The 18593-nt window shown below is 30.0% G+C and overlaps 2 protein-coding genes across 2 annotated transcripts in view; one reads left to right on the top strand and one right to left on the bottom strand.

Annotated features, from left to right (window-relative positions):
- The first annotated feature begins 489 nt into the window (after window positions 1–489).
- LOC132716967 (uncharacterized) lies at window positions 490–1413 on the top strand. Its single transcript, XM_060700310.1, has one exon. It carries the CDS (start codon window positions 503–505, stop codon window positions 1028–1030), a length of 528 nt encoding a protein of 175 aa, XP_060556293.1. The 5' UTR covers window positions 490–502; the 3' UTR covers window positions 1031–1413.
- A 10164-nt stretch (window positions 1414–11577) lies between these two features.
- The window catches only part of LOC132716972 (guanine nucleotide-binding protein G(o) subunit alpha-like), a 34552-nt gene continuing 27536 nt past the window's right edge, over window positions 11578–18593 (bottom strand). Inside the window, exons 7-10 of the mRNA XM_060700317.1 lie at window positions 14607–14736; window positions 13779–13850; window positions 13308–13395; window positions 11578–12580 (exon numbers count right to left, since the gene is read on the bottom strand). Of these exons, the coding sequence (XP_060556300.1) occupies window positions 12390–12580; window positions 13308–13395; window positions 13779–13850; window positions 14607–14736 (481 nt within the window). The 3' untranslated portion in view covers window positions 11578–12389. The remainder of the gene's footprint in view (window positions 12581–13307; window positions 13396–13778; window positions 13851–14606; window positions 14737–18593) is intronic.

Below are 18593 nucleotides of genomic sequence, written 5' to 3'. Positions count from 1 at the left end.
ACCCTAATTGAGTCAGTAACATTTTAACATTATATAACAAATTTTTTTCACCATTTTCACAATCAAACAACAGTTTCTTATATATGTTCTCTAAAATACAATTTTCACTTTTTACTATTTTCAACTAGTATTTTACAATACGCATTTTCCAGTTTACATGCAATGGAAATCGGCCTGTTTCAACATAAACAGCAGCATTACAAGTTGACATTTTAACATTTAACAGTCTCTTTAGGAATTTTCTATGAAGTCTCTCAAGACATTCTGCATTATCAAATCCCCATATCTCACATGAATAACATAATATAGATGTCACATATGCGTCAAATAAATTGAGTTTAATTTTCACCGGTATTTCCATACCCTTCGTTATATAAATGTTGAATCAAAATTAACATGTTTGCAATCTTTGGAGAAAAAAAATGAAAATTTTGACAAAGATTTAGTTAAACTTTGGAATGTTATCAAGGATCAAAATGACAAAACAAATGCAAGGCTTAATATGGTCGAAGAAAAAGTTGAAAGTACAGATTTCAATGTTGGTATTGTTACATCCAAAATAACCGATCTTGAAGACAGAAACAAAAAACTTAACGATGACCTTGTTTACATTCAATCTCAGTCAATGAGGAATAACCTGATATTTACAAACATTGATGAGGCCCCAACGGGAAATAATGAAGACTGTGAACAAGTGATAAGAACCTTTCTGACAGATAAAATGAAAATAGCAAATGATTTAGTTAAAGAAATGAAATTTGAAAGAGTGCACAGAATAGGAAATCATGGTAGAAATGGCAAGCCTAGAAATATTGTCGCCAAATTTAATTTATTTAAAGAGAGGGAACTTGTAAGGAAGTCAGGTGTAGCACTAAAAGGTACCAATTGTTATGTGAACGAACAATTTCCAAAAGAGGTTATCGACAAGAGGAGAGAACTACTGCCAAAATTGAAAGAAGCTAGGCAGAAAGGTAATAAAGCATGGCTGTCATATGATACGTTGTACATCGATGGAAAGGCTCAGAAATAGGAGCGCGGAGAGGGTGAATTGAGTATTTGTGCATGGAATGTAAACGGTTTAACGGAAATAAAAAGGAGTAACCAGGATTTTATTGATTCGATTATTGAACATGACATTATATTTTTATGTGAAACTTGGTGCAACAAAAACAGCAACATCGATATATCAGGCTTTATTTCGCATAACTATTATAGAAAATTCAAGCACAGAAGAGCCAAGTGTAGCAGCGGAGGTGTTGCGCTATATTATAGAGATTATTTACAAGGTGGTATTAATATTGTTAAAAACCATTATGATACTATAGTATGGATTAAGCTAGATAAAACATTTTTCAAGTTTCAAGAAGATGTTTACATATGTTGTGTGTACATATGGTGTGAGGATTCGCCAGCGTATGATGTACATAATGTTGACCTATTTGATATTATACAAAATGACATATATAGCTTTGAAAGCAAAGGCAGAATTTATTTAATAGGAGATTGTAATTCGAGAATTGGCTGTAGAAATGACTTTATTTTACATGACAGTGTGAACAGTGACATTGATTTTGATGAATATGTTCCCGACGAACCCCTTGGTAGAGCCTCATCAGATAAACATTGTAATACGCTCGGTTATAGACTGTTAGAGTTATGTAAATCCACGGGTTTTCGTATAGTAAATGGTAGAATAGGTGATCTTTACGGTAAATGCACGTTTATTTCTAGCCAGGGGTCATCAACCATAGACTATTTATTAACAAAAGAATGTAATTTTTCGCTGATAAGTAATTTCAGTGTGCACGAGTTGAATGCATGGAGTGATCACTGCCCTATTTCTTTCAATATTAATTGTAGTGAAACGTATAAGTGTAAACATGGGGAACAAAATGACAATTTTGTTAAATATGTATGGTCCCCCGAACTTAGAGATAGTTTCAGGTCGAATCTTATTGGAAAATTACCAGTATTAAACGAATTATGTCATAATGTAGATTTAACTGATCGTTCTGCGATAGACTCTCTTTCATTAGGCTTTAACAATGTGATACAAGAAATTGCGAATCCGTTATTTTGTAAGAATTATAGTATACATAATCAACCTACATTTATTGATAAATGTATTGTTAAGGATAAGGAGTGGTTTGATAATGATTGTTTACAAGCTAAAAAGTTGTATATAAACGCATTAAATAATTTTAAAGTAGATAATAGTGTTGTAAATAGGGAGCAGTTGTGTTTTTATAAAGCTAAATATAAGAATTTGGTTAAGAAAAAGAGACGTTTGTTTAAATTGAAAAAAGTTTAAAAAATTGAGAGCTTACGATTTTGTAAGCCGAAAGACTTTTGGAAATTATTTAAATGTAATAATAAGGTAAATCATGACATTTCATTAGATGAATTTTTTAAGTATTTTTCAGAATTAGGTAATGATATATTTCCAATCAAGTAACACGGAGTCCGAAGATTTTTCACGCAACAATGATTTTGAAAATTTAAATGGATCGGATGATATTTTAGATAAACGTATTACTGTAAATGAAATTTTGGAAGCAATCAAAACTTTAAAAACAAATAAATCACCTGGTATTGATTGCCTGTTAAATGAATATTTTATTGAATGTATTGATATTTTATCCTCGCATATTTGTGATATTTTTAATTATGTACTTGATAGCGGATATTTCCCAGATACATGGTCTGAAGGTGTGATAATACCGTTGTATAAAAAAGGTGATAAAAATGATGTTAATAATTATAGAGGAATTACGTTAGTTAGTTGCCTATCGAAATTATTCACATCTATTTTAAATAAAAGATTAATACAATATTTTGAAGAAAACCATGTTTTGTCAGATGCACAATTTGGATTTAGAAAAGGAAAATCAACCATTGATGCTTTATTTATTCTTATGACAGTTGTTCAAAAATTATATAAATAATAATAAACGTTTGTATTGTGTTTTTGTAGACTTTAAGAAGGCTTTCGATTGTATATATAGAAACGCGCTTTGGTTAAAATTAAGTAATTGTGGGATTAGAGGTAAATTGTTACGCCTAGTAAAAGACATAATTATATAGTAAAGTAAAATCGTGTGTAAGGTTATGTAATAGTTACTCAGAATTCTTTAATTATGCAGTAGGTCTACGTCAAGGGAAGGTAATTTATCGATTTTAATTTCCCTCTTTTTAGATGAATTAGAATTATTTTTACAAAGGGATGTAAATAGTGGTTTGACTATAAACGATATTGTTTTGTTTTTGTTACTGTTCGTTGATGGTCATATGGTCATTTTAGGAGATACACCAGATGATATAAATAGAAGTTTTACGTTATTAAATGATAATTGTAAAATATGAAGCTTAGAAGTAAATATCGATAAACCAAAGTTGTTGTTGACATATAAGACAGAAAACGCGGAGGTTTAAAAACAATGAATTATTTTATAACGAAGGGAAACATTTAAATATTGTCAATAGCTTCAATTGCTTAGGAACAATATTTACTTATACGAGTAGTTTTAGTTTAAATCAAGAACATTTGATTGGTAAAGCTCATATAAAGCTCTAAATGTACTATACTGATTTATGGTAATAGATAACAGTGAAAAAACCTAAAGTTTTATGTTAGCTTTTTGACTCTTTTGTTGGTTTAATTTTAAATTACGCTGCTGAAATCTGGGGTTTTACTATATCAAAGGAAATTGAAAGACTCCATCTTAAATTTTGTAAAAAGATATTAAATGTAAGTTAATTCATATTATGTTGCTGTGTATGGTGAACAAGCACGTTATCTTTTATATATTTCAAGATATGTTAAGATTTTAAGATTTTGGTCTAAAATGCTTCAGACAAAGAATATTATTCTTAAAAATGTATGTAACATTGCTCTTGAAGAGTGTAATAATGGTAAGACAAATTGGTTATCAAATCTTAAATTGTTATTATGTAATCATGGTTTTAGTGATATTTGGGATTTTCCAGATTCCGTAAATAGTAAAATATTTTTACCAATATTTAAACAAAGGGTAATTGATTGTTTTTTACAAAGTTGGCCATCTGGTAAAGAGAGCAGTCCTGTTTTGTATCTGTATAATCATGTTAAAGATTCTTTTGTATATGAAAATTATCTTGATATAATACCAAGTACTTTAAGGAAGTATCTTACAAGAATTAGAATATCTTCGCATTCATTACATGTGCAAACTGGTAGGTTTCATAGAAATAGAATTGTTAGAAATGAAAGATATTGTTTATATTGTAATCTACATGACGTCGAAGATAAATACCATTTCATTTTAATTTGTCCTTGTTATATTGATATAAGAAAAAAATATATAAAAAGATACTATTATATAAGACCTAGTATGTTTAAATTCACTGATATGTTAAAATCAAACAATAGAAGTATACTTTTAAATTTATCCTTGTATGTACGAGATGCGATGTCTCATAGAAATAATTTAGATATAGTAGATACAACTTAATATATTAATAATTCATCCTCTATATTGATATGAAAGAGACATGTTTAGATCCGATCTTGTGATTTATGTTAGTATGTATTGTAAAATTGTTTATTTATGTATGACGATGTATGATTGTACAAGTCAAAAATAAAGTATCTGTTCTGTTCTGTTCTGTTCTGTTATAGTATGCAATGAGTTTACAGCTTTCAATGCTTTGCCAGACAGAGTGTCTATACCACGTTTGAATAGTCCATTACTAGAAACTACAAATCCTAGATAATTAAAACTGTCAACAATCTCTATATCATTCCCAAAGTATGTCCAGTGTTCATTTGAATGCAATTGTCCTCTCTTTTTAAATACCACGATTTTCGTTTTGTTCGTATTTACCGTTAATTTCCAATGCCTACAATAGTCATATAATAAATCTAGATGCGATTGCAATCACTTAACAAAATACAATCATCAGCAAATAAAATAAGGTAAATGCATACGTGATCTAAGTTTACACCTGAGGAAATATTTGATTGTAAATGGATTTCTAGGTCATTAAGGAAAAATGAGAATAAAATCGGCGAAGTTATCTCCCCTTGAAAAAGTCCCATGTCACAAGAGAAGAATTCAGACAATGAGTTCATATGTTTGACACATGATTGTACTTCTTCATACATTGATCTCAATAATGTGAGCATTTTCCCACTAATTCCTTCTTTGATGAGTTTATACCATAGGCCATTTCTATAAATGCTATCATATGCTTTTTGGTAGTCTATAAAAGCTGCATATAAACGCTTGTTTTTAATATTGTACATATTGATTAGAGACTGTAAAATGAACAAAGCATCAGTGGTGCTGTGTCCAGATCTAAAGCCAAACTGCGCATCTGTTAGACGTTCATTGTCTACTGACCACTTTTTTAGCCTTTCGTTTAACACGGTTGTAAACAGTTTACCAAAGCAACTTGTTAATGTTATTCCACCATAGTTATTTGTATCCGACGCCGGCGGCTTTTTCAATAGTAGCTTAGCTAACTGGTCAAAAGAATAAAGACAGTATTATTTTGGCCGTGTTACACAATCTAGTTGGATTGAAGAATTTAAGTATGATGTTACAATTTGTTTATTTCAAGTCTTGAACAATGTATGACTTATTATCTAATGTTAGTGTGTCTATGTCTCTTAGAATCAACTGAAAATAATTCAGAACTTTCATAACGATAAGCCTTCCTTTTAAATTGTGCTTCAATATCGTTTTTATTTTAAATAAGTTCCATTGCCATTAAATGATATATGTTTGTTTTGGCGGTTATATCATTTTCATAATAAATGAAATAGATAAAACGAAGTGAAAACCTACAAAACTATTAATATGTTTCAATTTCTAAAAGTTGACTTAAAAAAAAAAGAATGACAAGATGTGGAACTTACTGGTTGATGTCAACACCATGTTCCATAGACATTTATTTTGAGATTAATTTTACTTAAATATTGAAATGGACTGGACATGACAAGATTGGATTTTTTTTTTTAAATTTGTGTATCATTTGATGTAGGTCTGAATCAATAAAGTATGTGCAAATTTTCATACCATTCTATTCTATTTCTCCAGAAACACCATTTGTATCGTGCAAAATTATTCAAAATTGGATTAAGAATCACACAAAAAATCGATTTCAATTTAATTCTGAGAATATTTTTTTTTCCTATTCTAAGTGCTTTACTTGATCTATGTTAGAATTTTAGATTTTATATTCGTAGACTTTTTGACCTCAGCGGAGCTCCTTTAAGCATGGCCATGTACTTTTCAATATCTTATATATTCGTTGTCATACCATTAATCTTATCTCTTTATTATATAGAGAGTCTGTGTCGAGATTTCTAACTTTTTTGAGTAAAGTTAAATGAGAGTCTAAATAAAATAAAAACGACGGGTATAAGTTTCATTTATCAAAATGTCACCATAACAAAAAAAGCAAAACAAAAAAAAGCGTTTGCTGGACGATCTTCAAAATTAACTTGTTTTATGATTTAAAGAAATAAGAAATTGTTATACATTTTGTATTACATCAAAAATAAATGAGACCGTGTAGTAAAAATGTAAATGATTTCATTTTCTATTTAAAAACTGATATTTAAAGTTGATTTGAAGTATATTAGAAGTGAAGTATACATAATTATATATTTACTTAGCAACTATCATTAAAAGACTGGGCATCTAGTTTGTAATATAATTACAAAACATCATGCTGTCTTACACAAGTTTTAACATACTAGTACTCTCATGCAATATGAAATTGAGAAATAATATATACATGTAACAATAACAAGAAACGAAGGATGTCGGCAATTTTGATGCCGTTAAGACTTAAATTACAGTTCGGCTATACATTAATATATGCCACAGTCAAAGTACAAAACTTATTTCCATTTATATAGTTTCCTTTCAAAACACATATCGGATAGTATTACATCAATTAGTATACATGCAATCGTTGAAGATAACGGTCTACCAGTCGAAATGCAAGCAACATTGCAATCATATTGCTTAAAAATGTCTTATATGTTATTATACAATCATCACTCTTTCGACGTCTTGAAATAAATCCATAAATATAAAAACTGATTCAATGTGTTTACAATTTATTAGATAGTTTTATTGTATTAGATACGATCCAAATAAAAGTCATTCCTGATATCACTTTCAAATTAATCGATTTCGATTAACTGTGTTGTCCAAAAGTGACCCTATAGACTTTGTAATGTAGAACTCAGACTTTGTAGCATTTTTTTACAACTAGCAGATTTCCTTTTCATAATCCATGTGAAAGTATTTAACTTGAAACTGTCTAGGTTTGTTGCTCAGAGTTTGGTGTTAGGTGCGTGAGAAGTTTTGTACTTTTAAGTGTATCTGTTGAACACAATGAAATGTAATCTGTGATTCCTTCTTTCTAGTGAGAAATCTTTCTTTTCAGATTTTTCTAAGTTAATAACATGACAAGTTATCGTATCAATTCAGTGATCAATTGAATATTTCAGTCACATTTATAGCTTCATTTTAAATAAACTAATGAGACAGATACGAGTACGTGGTACATTTGATCCTCTTTGTAATAGAAACATAGTATATAATTATTAAGTTGAAGTGAAATTTCCACATCTTAACAATTAAATTATATGAAAATAAACTTCTGTTACATGTATTTAAAACATTATAGCAATACATTATTGGTAATAGTATATTTTTAGAAAAAAATGTGACGATTAGATAGCTGTGTCCTCAGTAAAATGAATTTCCCCTTGAAAACATGTTGAGTCCTTATCTATTTGATAAATACATGTAGTTGTTATATACTGGGATTGTTAAATGTGACCTTACAATCAAGCTTGGTTACCTAGAGTTGGGAGACAAATGAGTCGTTGTGTAAAGACAAAACTGAACATCCCATTTTACATAATGACAAAATATTTGAAAAATAATACTTGGAACTCCATCTGACAATTATGAGAATGTAATCAAAGCTTCCTTTGGCTCTTGAATATAGGAAGTAAAAGGTGTAATGCTTTATCCAAGTTTTGGCTCAATTTCCGACAATAAAAATCACAGTATGGTAGATGGACATGAAACCACTGAAACAGGTGCTCTGACCAAGCCAGTCATGAATATTTGAAGGTAAAGAAACAAACAAATTATCTATACATTTAATATTTTTATTAGCTTTTTATACATTACTATTTTTATTTGCACCAATTTATATAAATCAGATATTTGGTACACATAGCCAAAACAATGTCAGTAAAATACATCATTAAACATAACTTAACAATGGTAGTATATATACAAGATGAAGTTATTTAATGTAACAAATATTTAAACGACTATTTACAAACTGCACAATACCTGACCAATTTACACTTGTAAATGTCCAGGTACTTCATGACAAACAATCCACCTAGACTTAACAAAACTTAACAGAATCTGTTGCATTACATTGTATTATTTTTGTTGTTGTTGTTTTGTTTGTTTGCTGTAAGTTGTCTGTCTTTTAAGATATTCAGATAAGAAGAAATTTGCCTAATCAAAAATAGATATCAAAAATAAAATGCTTATCTATTATCTAAACAAAATCAAATTCAGAACACATTACTTAGAAATGTACCTTAATGTCGCAGTAATTGGCAGTTTAAGTTTAAAATAGAAAACAAACTATTATATAAGCCAATGTAGCAAAGCAACAAACAAAACAATAGTTCTAAAACTTATTAAATACATGTAACTATCTGTACTTTTTACACATATCAAGAATAACCATTTATTTCAGACCTGTTGGGCAAAGAAAAATAATCAAATCAATTCAATAAAACGATCAAAGCCACTTAACACATAAATTGATATAACCACACTAAAACAGTTTTTAAAACTAAGATAACCCTTAGAATACTGAAGACCCTTTGCAACAATTAGTCACGTTGGTCTGAACATCTGTAGGGTCTGTCTAGCCTCTTTACGATTGGCTGAATTTTAATATTTATAAATTTTATTTGAACATCCTGACTTTAATTAAACTGACTTTCCTAATTCATCCAAGACAGTTCTTTTTCTTCATTATACAATATCAGCAGGGTGAGTGTTAAAATGCAACATTTACTTCATACATTTATAATACTATAAGGTCACAACCACATTGTTTTACATTGTATAAGGCACTTCACATCATGTACATTTAGCAAGCATTGCAAACTCCAAAACTTTATATTACAGTTTACCCAATCATTCAAAAACAAATGTGCATAGTTAACATTTTAATGTTATATTTATACCGTTATATCAATGAATGAGATCAATAACAAAAATGCATGCATTTACAAAGCTTTAATAACTAAACCTACCAAACTTACAGGCTTCTTTACTATACGAAATTACTGCATAGAATAACTCAATGGAAGACAAAGTATCTTCCAAATTTTATGAGCAAACAAGAAGACACAATATTTAAATGTTTCTTTTTCAAGATAGATGTCGGAGTGGATTTTAACTGAGAAAAAGATACAAAATTTTCCAATTTACAATATTTTCCACTCTATCAACATAACAGATTAACATAGATTAAATACTTTCATGTATTATAGGACATGTCCAGAAGGAAAATGATGGCTGTAACAGAAAATATGGTTCCGAAGAACAATTTCATATATATGTTAACCTTGCCTTCATTTGAACTGAAAAACTAACATCTATTAATTCATTTCCAATGGTGGAAACTTGTTCTACACTAAATCAAAGTGGCCTTTATGGTTTTATATTACTTGTAAGAAATTGATAAAATAATAATTATGACAAGACAAATTCAAGACTTGAAACAATTCTCTAAAACTGTTCCAATAAGTGAATCTTTCAAAATATGAAGACTCTGAGAAATATATTCAACAACATTAAGCAAATAATACAGATGAAATGTTTATTCATTGCACAAATTAGTCTGATCTGTGAACGTAAAGGTTTGTTGAAAAATACAATCAAATTCCCAAACAAGTTTGCTGAATACAAATTCATCAACAAATATTGACCCTATTAATGTGCTGGAACCAATGATTAGGTTTTTCCACAAGTAAAAACCAAGACAAGCCTGTACATCCATGCAGCCTCACTAAGCTCAATACTCCTGGCATGTCAATTTTTGTATTTTTATATTGAAATCCCTTCACTTTTGAATTGACTATTCCAAATTCAAAGCTGGGCAAATCTATTACTTAAATTCATAATGTTAAGGGTTAACAAGTCGTTGTTTCCTTGAGCATGAAACTTTACACTCAATGCTCAGTACTGGTTGGTTCCTGGGAAGAGTGCCTATAAAGCTTATAGATTTCTATACATAATCAAACTAAAATAAATTCTGTATAAACCAAGGGTTAACAACACTACCAAGAATGGTCAATAATTCATTGAAATAAAAATAAAAGAAATATATAAATGAAAGTTAAAAAAGAACACAAAAAAGCAATGAAATAAAAACAGTAAAATTGCATCATCCCTCTGTGTTTGTGGACAAAAAAAATAAATTCAGATAAGTAAGAAAGTGAATGATAAAAATCTTAATGTTATAGTAATTAAGTATGAATGGACGGTAGCCACTTATACTAAGGCAAATTGTGGTACCTAATTCCAAAAAGAATATGAAAATTGTTGAAATAAATCTTAAACAAAAAATAATATAAAAATCTCTTACTGGAAATGAATTGAACTGATAATGATGAATAAATATATCTTTTTGAACGACAGATCTATTTTGTAAAATATTTCATTGTGGAATTAGTTTCTCATCAATGTTCATAGAAAATGATCTGTTCACAAAATATTAATATGTTTCTTGAAATAAAAATTGTTGAAGTATTATTAATATGTTCCTATATTTGTCTGAGCAAAATATTTATAACAAGGAATGAACAGTAAACATTTCTTTTACAGTTCATAGCTCAAGAAAAGGGAGTTAACAATTTACTTTTTAATTTACAACTGCAATTAAAGCAACTCATTTCCTGTTTCACCTATTATTGAAAAATAAGTTTATCTTATCTAACTCATAGGGTTCATCAAGTAAGCTGACTTATGAAACAGTATATACAGTAAAGATTTTCTTTATAAATATATTTTACTGCCAAGTCTTTCTGAATAAATGATACCTTGAAATATCTAAAAAAAACAAGCTTCTTTTTAAGATTAAAAAATAAGAATTCTCAAAAAAATATAAACTAATCACACCAGAAAGCAAATGTACATTTTCTACAAATCAAAACAACCAATTCTTAATACTAAAACAAACTATTCAAAACAATTTGCTAGAATTTCAGCAGATCATAACAACTTTATCATACAACGACCTATGGTTAACTTAAATCATCAATTCTGAGGAGCCATTTTGTCTATGTCTGACAATGTCAAATATCTCCTGTGATGAAAAGATGGAACTTTATTTGAATAGTTCCTATAAAAGTAAATTATATTCTCTCATTTTTTTTCTTTATTTTGAACTTTGGCTCATTTTAATAGCAAAAACTATAGTCTCTTATGTTTAAGTCTTTCCTCTAGATATAATGAAATTTTCAAAGAGAAAATTGTTCTTTGTGAAAATTTCATTTCTCAACAAATCTAGATAATCAGTGAGAGTAAGAATGTTCAAACATATTTACTTAAGAATATTAAACATATAGATACAAGCTAAAAGAAGCTATTTAATACTGTAATAGCAGTCTATGATTTTTTTAATCATAAAGTCTGGAATTGAAAATATTCAAAATAAGTAAAAAAATAATAGACTTTAAGGTAAATGTCTAAATTTGAAAATTTCACTAATTTTTACATTATGATATCAAAAAATGGTGATTCCTGTCTTATACAATTGAAATAAGAAGATGGAATATACATTTGTCATTTTCTATAACTAATTTAATGTGACATTAGCAGTGGCACATATCACAAATAATAGAAATATTTCATTTCAAAATCCCTACATAAAAATATATCAAGCACTTATTATTTAAATCTTTATATTTGAAATAAAAACCATGACAGAAATATACATATTTTCTTCTTCAAAACACTCAAAAAATAATTTTTTTATATGGTTGCAAAACTTGTTGCAATTGCAAAAGTGACATCTGGAATGTATTAATTTGCATCTATTCACTTTCAAAAAATTTACTTTTTCAGAAAAAAATATGGAAAGAAAGCTATCAGAAATGGATTGATTAAGATTTACATTTTTGAAAAATAAATAAATGGTTGTTATGGTAATTAGTATTGAATGCTTGTTAACCTGATTCTCATTTCTTCAGAAATATAATTATGTATGTGTATACATAACTGCATATGAGATCTGATGCATGACTATGAGCTGTGGATGTCAGGTAACCATGGTAACTATCATAATATAGATGCTGACCTCAGATTTTCTCTGAGAATAGTGTCCATGACAACTTGGAACACAACTTGTATATTGCTAGTGTCTGTGGCAGTGGTGAAGTGTGGATAGATGACTTTCCCAGGGAGAAGACTTTGTTCCTGAAACATACGTTGAATAAACCGCGCTGCACTGTCAACGTCCTTGTCGGCACCTAGAATTATATTAAAATATAGCACTTCATGTAATATTATAACTTGAACTGATAGTGTCAGTATAAATTTCCTTACTTTTATTTCCAATTCAAAATATTTCTGCATTTGCATCACTTTTTGCCTATTGTTGACAATGTAGCTAATTTTAGTTGTACTGTTGAATTTGGGCAACATATCTCATAGAAAGATGACACAATAAATGTTCTTTTAAAAAGCTATATTATCAAATGGACTGGTAATATGATACTTGCAAGAAGATCAAAGCTTACTTAAATTGATAATTATAATATATACTTGGAGACTTTTTCAATCTAAAAGTCTGTGTGAAAAAAAAATCTAGTTTCATTTTAATACTATCTGGAATGACAATATATTTAGTATCTTTATATATCACTTACTTAAAGAGATGCAATAATAGCTAATACATGTATGCCAAAAGTAAAATGATTATGCTGTAAAGACACCTTACAACTTGCCAGTAGTGGTGGCTTGGCCGAGTGAGTGGCTGCATGGCCAAGTGGTTAATGCATAGGACAAGTAATCTAATGATAGCTAGCCACATGGGTTCAAACCTCATCAGAGGCAAGCCATTATTTCCTTGAGCAAGAAACTTTGCATTCATTGCTCAGTACTGGTTGGTTCCAGGAACAGATTTGAAATTGTGTCTATAAGCTTCTAGCTTCCTACACAATTGAACTTAAATAAATTCTGTATAAACCAGCTTACCTGTAAAGTCTGGGAAGAAATATCTGAGATGTCTTCCTGAAAACCTTATTTTATCTTGAAACAGGTCAACCTTGTTTAGGAACAAAATCTGGAAAAATGAAATGACTAATTAAATGCAACAATCTACAATAAATAAGAGTACAATAAAAAATAATATAAAAATCATAGACTTCTTATAAACAATTCCATTATTATAAGATTGTAAATTTTAAAAAAAATTGGCATGATGTAAAACTACAGTTCCAAACAATATTACATGTATTATATCAAAGGAACCTTTCATCAAAAGTTAAAATAAATAAATTATTATCATTTTTAAAAGGATTAAATCCACATTTTGCTCATTCAAAGCATAATACCACCTACCAAACTGTATCTTAAATAAAAATTTTCAAGTTCAATATTTTAACTGAAGTTTTTTAAAATTTGTATCTCATCAAATCAATTTACAAAATAAGCAAACTTATTTACCATGGATGATTTATAGAAGAAACGATTATTGCAAATACCCCGAAATAATTTTAAACTCTCTTGCAGACGATTCTGAAAGATAATAATAAACCATTGTCAATAAGTAGTCAAAGGGAAATAACTCTTACAGCCATAACTACATTTCTATGAAAAGATAACTCCTATTGGCTTAAATAGAGAAAAATACCAAATAATTTCCCTTGTTTACTCATCTGTATTCAATTCTGAGTGTTTATTTTAATTAATTGAGATGGGATAAATAAATAACATGCTATTTGAAATGTACATAAATTTGAAATAGATATAATTTTGACAAATAAAATACTATTACTAAAGAATATTGATATCAGTGTTTATCAAAGCAACTTTGTTGTATTTCTAATAAAGTTTTATATATTGTAGAGGAAGTAAACAGGTAAGACATTATGAAATACAGGTTGGGCTGAAAAAATTACAAGCTGTGAATATTGGGTTTGAAAAATAAAAGGAAAAGAAGTTTCTAAATGTTTTCCAATTGTTAAGGATGAAAAACATTCCAAATTTGAAACAGGCAATATTGATATATAAAATATATATCAATATAGAATATCAAAAATATACATGTCATCATAGAGCATTGTTTGGAATGGCACTTTCAAACTATACAGTATTGAAAGTATTTTATATATAAGGATATACATAATACAATTCATTTCAGTAATGTTTTGTGTGCGAATAAAAAAAGTAATGCATCCATACACTCAGACCTATCATTCTACTGTTTGCGGGTCAAATTGTCACTATTTTATATCAAGGGAAAAGTTAATGGCAATTATATAAACTACGTACCACAGAAGCATCTTCCAGCAAGCACATATCATATGCACTGAGTGCAGAGACGTACAATACAGACTTTACATCATCAAAACATTGAATCCACTTCCGTCTCTCTGACCTTTGACCTCCTACATCAAACAATCTGTAAATATATGATCATTCAATTTTTAAACTTTTACTCTATATACAAGCAATAAAGTTCTTTGTGTTTTATTCCATTTAAAGTAGTCATCGACAATGTTATGGTCTTGTGACAATTTTCTAACTGCTTCCATAGTTAAGGAAACTTCAGACAAGAATGATGTCACTGTCATTTAGACATCAATCTGCACTTTTTGTTTGTTTGTTTTGGTTTTACGTCACACGGACACAGTATAGGTCATATCGCGACATTACAGCTTTACTGGTGGAGAAAGACCTCAGGTGCCCTTCAATGCATTATTTCAAGCTCTAACGGGCACCTGAGTAGAACCACTGACATTCTAAAAGCTAGCTGGATAGATACTAACGTGTTTAAACATTTATTGTACTGTGATTAACAATAGTTTTTCTTTTGTAAAACAGTAAATGCAGAAAATAAGAATTCAAACCTACAAAGGAAATAAATTATTCCCTCCTTATTTCTTAACAAAATTCTATGAACAAATAAAAACATGTAGGAGATGAATAACCATTAATTTATTTAGGATATTCAAAGGAAGGTAGACTTGTAATAAAAGTACAGTTAGATTTATTTTTTAAATCAATATATAAAAGCTAATATAAATTTTCAACAAAAGTTATCAAAATATTTACTTTCTTTATTAAAATAAGTTTGTAAGAAACATTTAGTTTACACAATCATTATTAAAATGCAGACTATAATAATTAAAAAAAATGTTGCATTGATCCTTATATATACATCAAATAAGTCTTTATATAATAAGCCAGTTAAAGAAACTGGCTCACTTATAGAATATCCTCTTTAAGACTTTTTTCCTTTAAGAAAGCTTTAAAACAAATATATACCCCACACTTCAATATAAATACCTAACACTAGTAGGTATTGAAACCGTCTTTCTGATCATACTTTAATTGGATAACTTTTAAAAAATATTTAGTCTTAAATATTTGTCAAAATTGAAGAAATTATTTAGATATATGCTTTACCAAATGTGCCGACAATCTTATCATGATTCTATCTGAATTGGTAAATATGCGTGTGGGAAAAGAAGGGATTATTTGTACTTTACTTGGATTTACTTCCCTACTTTAAAATGTAAACTCTTTAAAAATAATCTAAAAATGTGTTATTGAAAAATGGTATTATTTCATAGCCTCTTAACTATAGAGAATTTCACCACCTTTACCAATTATTACATTTGATAGCACTAATATACTGATATTTTTCTACTTTTTTATCATTTATGATAAAAAACAAACAAAAAACTAAAAAACAAGACCGCTTGCTAGACTATACTCACTGCTTAACAATAAGAAAAGGGGAATAACTCTGTAAAAGGTAACTCAGTTATGTGACCCATAGCAGCCCATCTTGTTAAATAATCACTGAGAAAAAGTGTGCGAAGTTTAAACCCATTCCCTTAAGCAGTTTTTGAGATACCACTTTGCACATAAACCCTTTACCAAAGTGTGAGCCGGCTGACACCGGGGTGAGAACAATAGCTCTACACATGCTGGCCTGACATGCCCAGTATACCTGTGGCAATAGTAGATCTGTTATAGTAAGTGTTTGGAAATACAGTTTAACCTTTAAGTATTTGAAAGCTTTTCTCTGTAACAAGACCTTAAACATGCCCTGAAAGACCATTGCTAAAATTCCTAATTCGTTTGATAAAAAGTTGAAAATGTACAATTTTTTTTTATAAATAATTAAATCTTCTAATCTAAGTTTTATTGCAAATAGGGCTTTTAATTAAAGAAAATTATTTGTTTAAGTCTATATTATATCCTGAACTAACCAGTGCAAATAACTATTAGGCAGAGTGCAGTCATAATCATTTAAGAACTTGAATCAATGTTACATGAGACTGCAGAACATTTAAATATTACCTCAAGGACAGGCTATCGTTATCTAAAAGTAACAACTTTTAAAATAATCTAAACTAACTATTCACAAATAAATGTGGTTCAGATATATCTGACTGAATATTTACTATATGAGAGTTATGGCAAAAAGAAGCATGGACAGCCGTAACAAATTCCTAAATTGAGCGTTTATCTCAAAACTGCAGTAACTTATATGATATAAAGAAGGGCTTACGTGAAAACTCGATATATCTAAACTAAACCCTATACAATAGCTGCTTTTTCATCTAATTTTGCATGGTATGGGGACAGAATCTAGCAAGGTACAGGGACAGGATCTAGCAAGGTATGGGGACAGGATCTAGCAAGGTATGGGGACAGGATCTAGCAAGGTATGGGGACAGGATCTAGCAAGGTATGGGGACAGGATCTAGCAAGGTACAGGGACAGGATCTAGCAAGGTATGGGGACAGGATCTAGCAAGGTATGGGGACAGGATCTAGCAAGGTATGGGGACAGGATCTAGCAAGGTATGGGGACAGGATCTAGCAAGGTATGGGGACAGGATCTAGCAAGGTATGGGGACAGGATCTAGCAAGGTACGGGGACAGGATCTAGCAAGGTCAAGGACAGGATCTAGCAAGGTACGGGGACAGGATCTAGCAAGGTATGGGGACAGGATCTAGCAAGGTATGGGGACAGGATCTAGCAAGGTACAGGGACAGGATCTAGCAAGGTATGGGGACAGGATCTAGCAAGGTACAGGGACAGGATCTAGCAAGGTACAGGGACAGGATCTAGCAAGGTACAGGGACAGGATTTAGCAAGGTACAGGGACAGGATCTAGCAAGGTACAGGGACAGGATCTAGCAAGGTATGGGGACAGGATCTAGCAAGGTACAGGGACAGGATCTAGCAAGGTACAGGGACAGGATCTAGCAAGGTATGGGGACAGGATCTAGCAAGGTATGGGGACAGGATCTAGCAAGGTATGGGGACAGGATCTAGCAAGGTACAGGGACAGGATCTAGCAAGGTACAGGGACAGGATCTAGCAAGGTATGGGGACAGGATCTAGCAAGGTATGGGGACAGGATCTAGCAAGGTACAGGGACAGGATCTAGCAAGGTACAGGGACAGGATCTTGCATGGTTACGGGACAGGATTTTGCATGGTATGGGGACAGACTTTGCATGTTAAGGAGACAGATTTTGCATGGTATGGGGACAGAATTTGCATGGTAAAGGGAAAGACATTGCATGGCATGGAGGCAGACTTTGCATGGTATGGTTTAATATATTATGGACCAGCATACATGTATATTAATGTATATTTTGAGAATACTGTAAATATTCATTATATATATGCTGTATTCAATGTCATTTGATTGAGTTGTTATGTCAAAAAAATTCAGCCACAGCACAATACAAACATTCAGTTTATTGTTATTTACCAGTGTTCCTTTTTTTCCACTCTGCATATTTAAGAGATGTTGTAAAATAGAAAATTAACATTTTAAAGTTGTTTACAAAAAAGATTTTATCTCCTCCGTCAAACATACCACAATAAGCAAACATTAAAATTGTGGCTTTTATGAAATTCCTCCATGCCGTGAAAAATCAATGTGTTTTGTGATCAATAATGAATGCACAAGATTACTACCAAAGATCTAGCTTTCAATAATTATTAAATGAAATGTCTATACTGTATTTATGTCCATCATGATTTAATACCTTCAAGTCAATTATATTTAAGCCAGTTAAAACTTTGTAAGGAAAATAATACAAGGCAGACAGATTTTGAATCAGGATCATATTTTTTATGATTTTCATGAAAAAACACAACAACAACACATGTTCAAAACTGTCTGGACTGAAATTCAATAAGGGGAAGTAATATGTGATAATTTTTATGACAGTATAACAACTTCAGGTGCACATTACATTGCATTAAATTACATTTTTATTGCTTT

Source organism: Ruditapes philippinarum, unplaced genomic scaffold, assembly GCF_026571515.1.
Source record: "Ruditapes philippinarum isolate M1 unplaced genomic scaffold, ASM2657151v2 ctg3787_1_1_1_1, whole genome shotgun sequence".
Classification (NCBI taxonomy): domain Eukaryota; kingdom Metazoa; phylum Mollusca; class Bivalvia; order Venerida; family Veneridae; genus Ruditapes; species Ruditapes philippinarum.
This window is presented reverse-complemented; position numbering and strand designations above follow the sequence as displayed.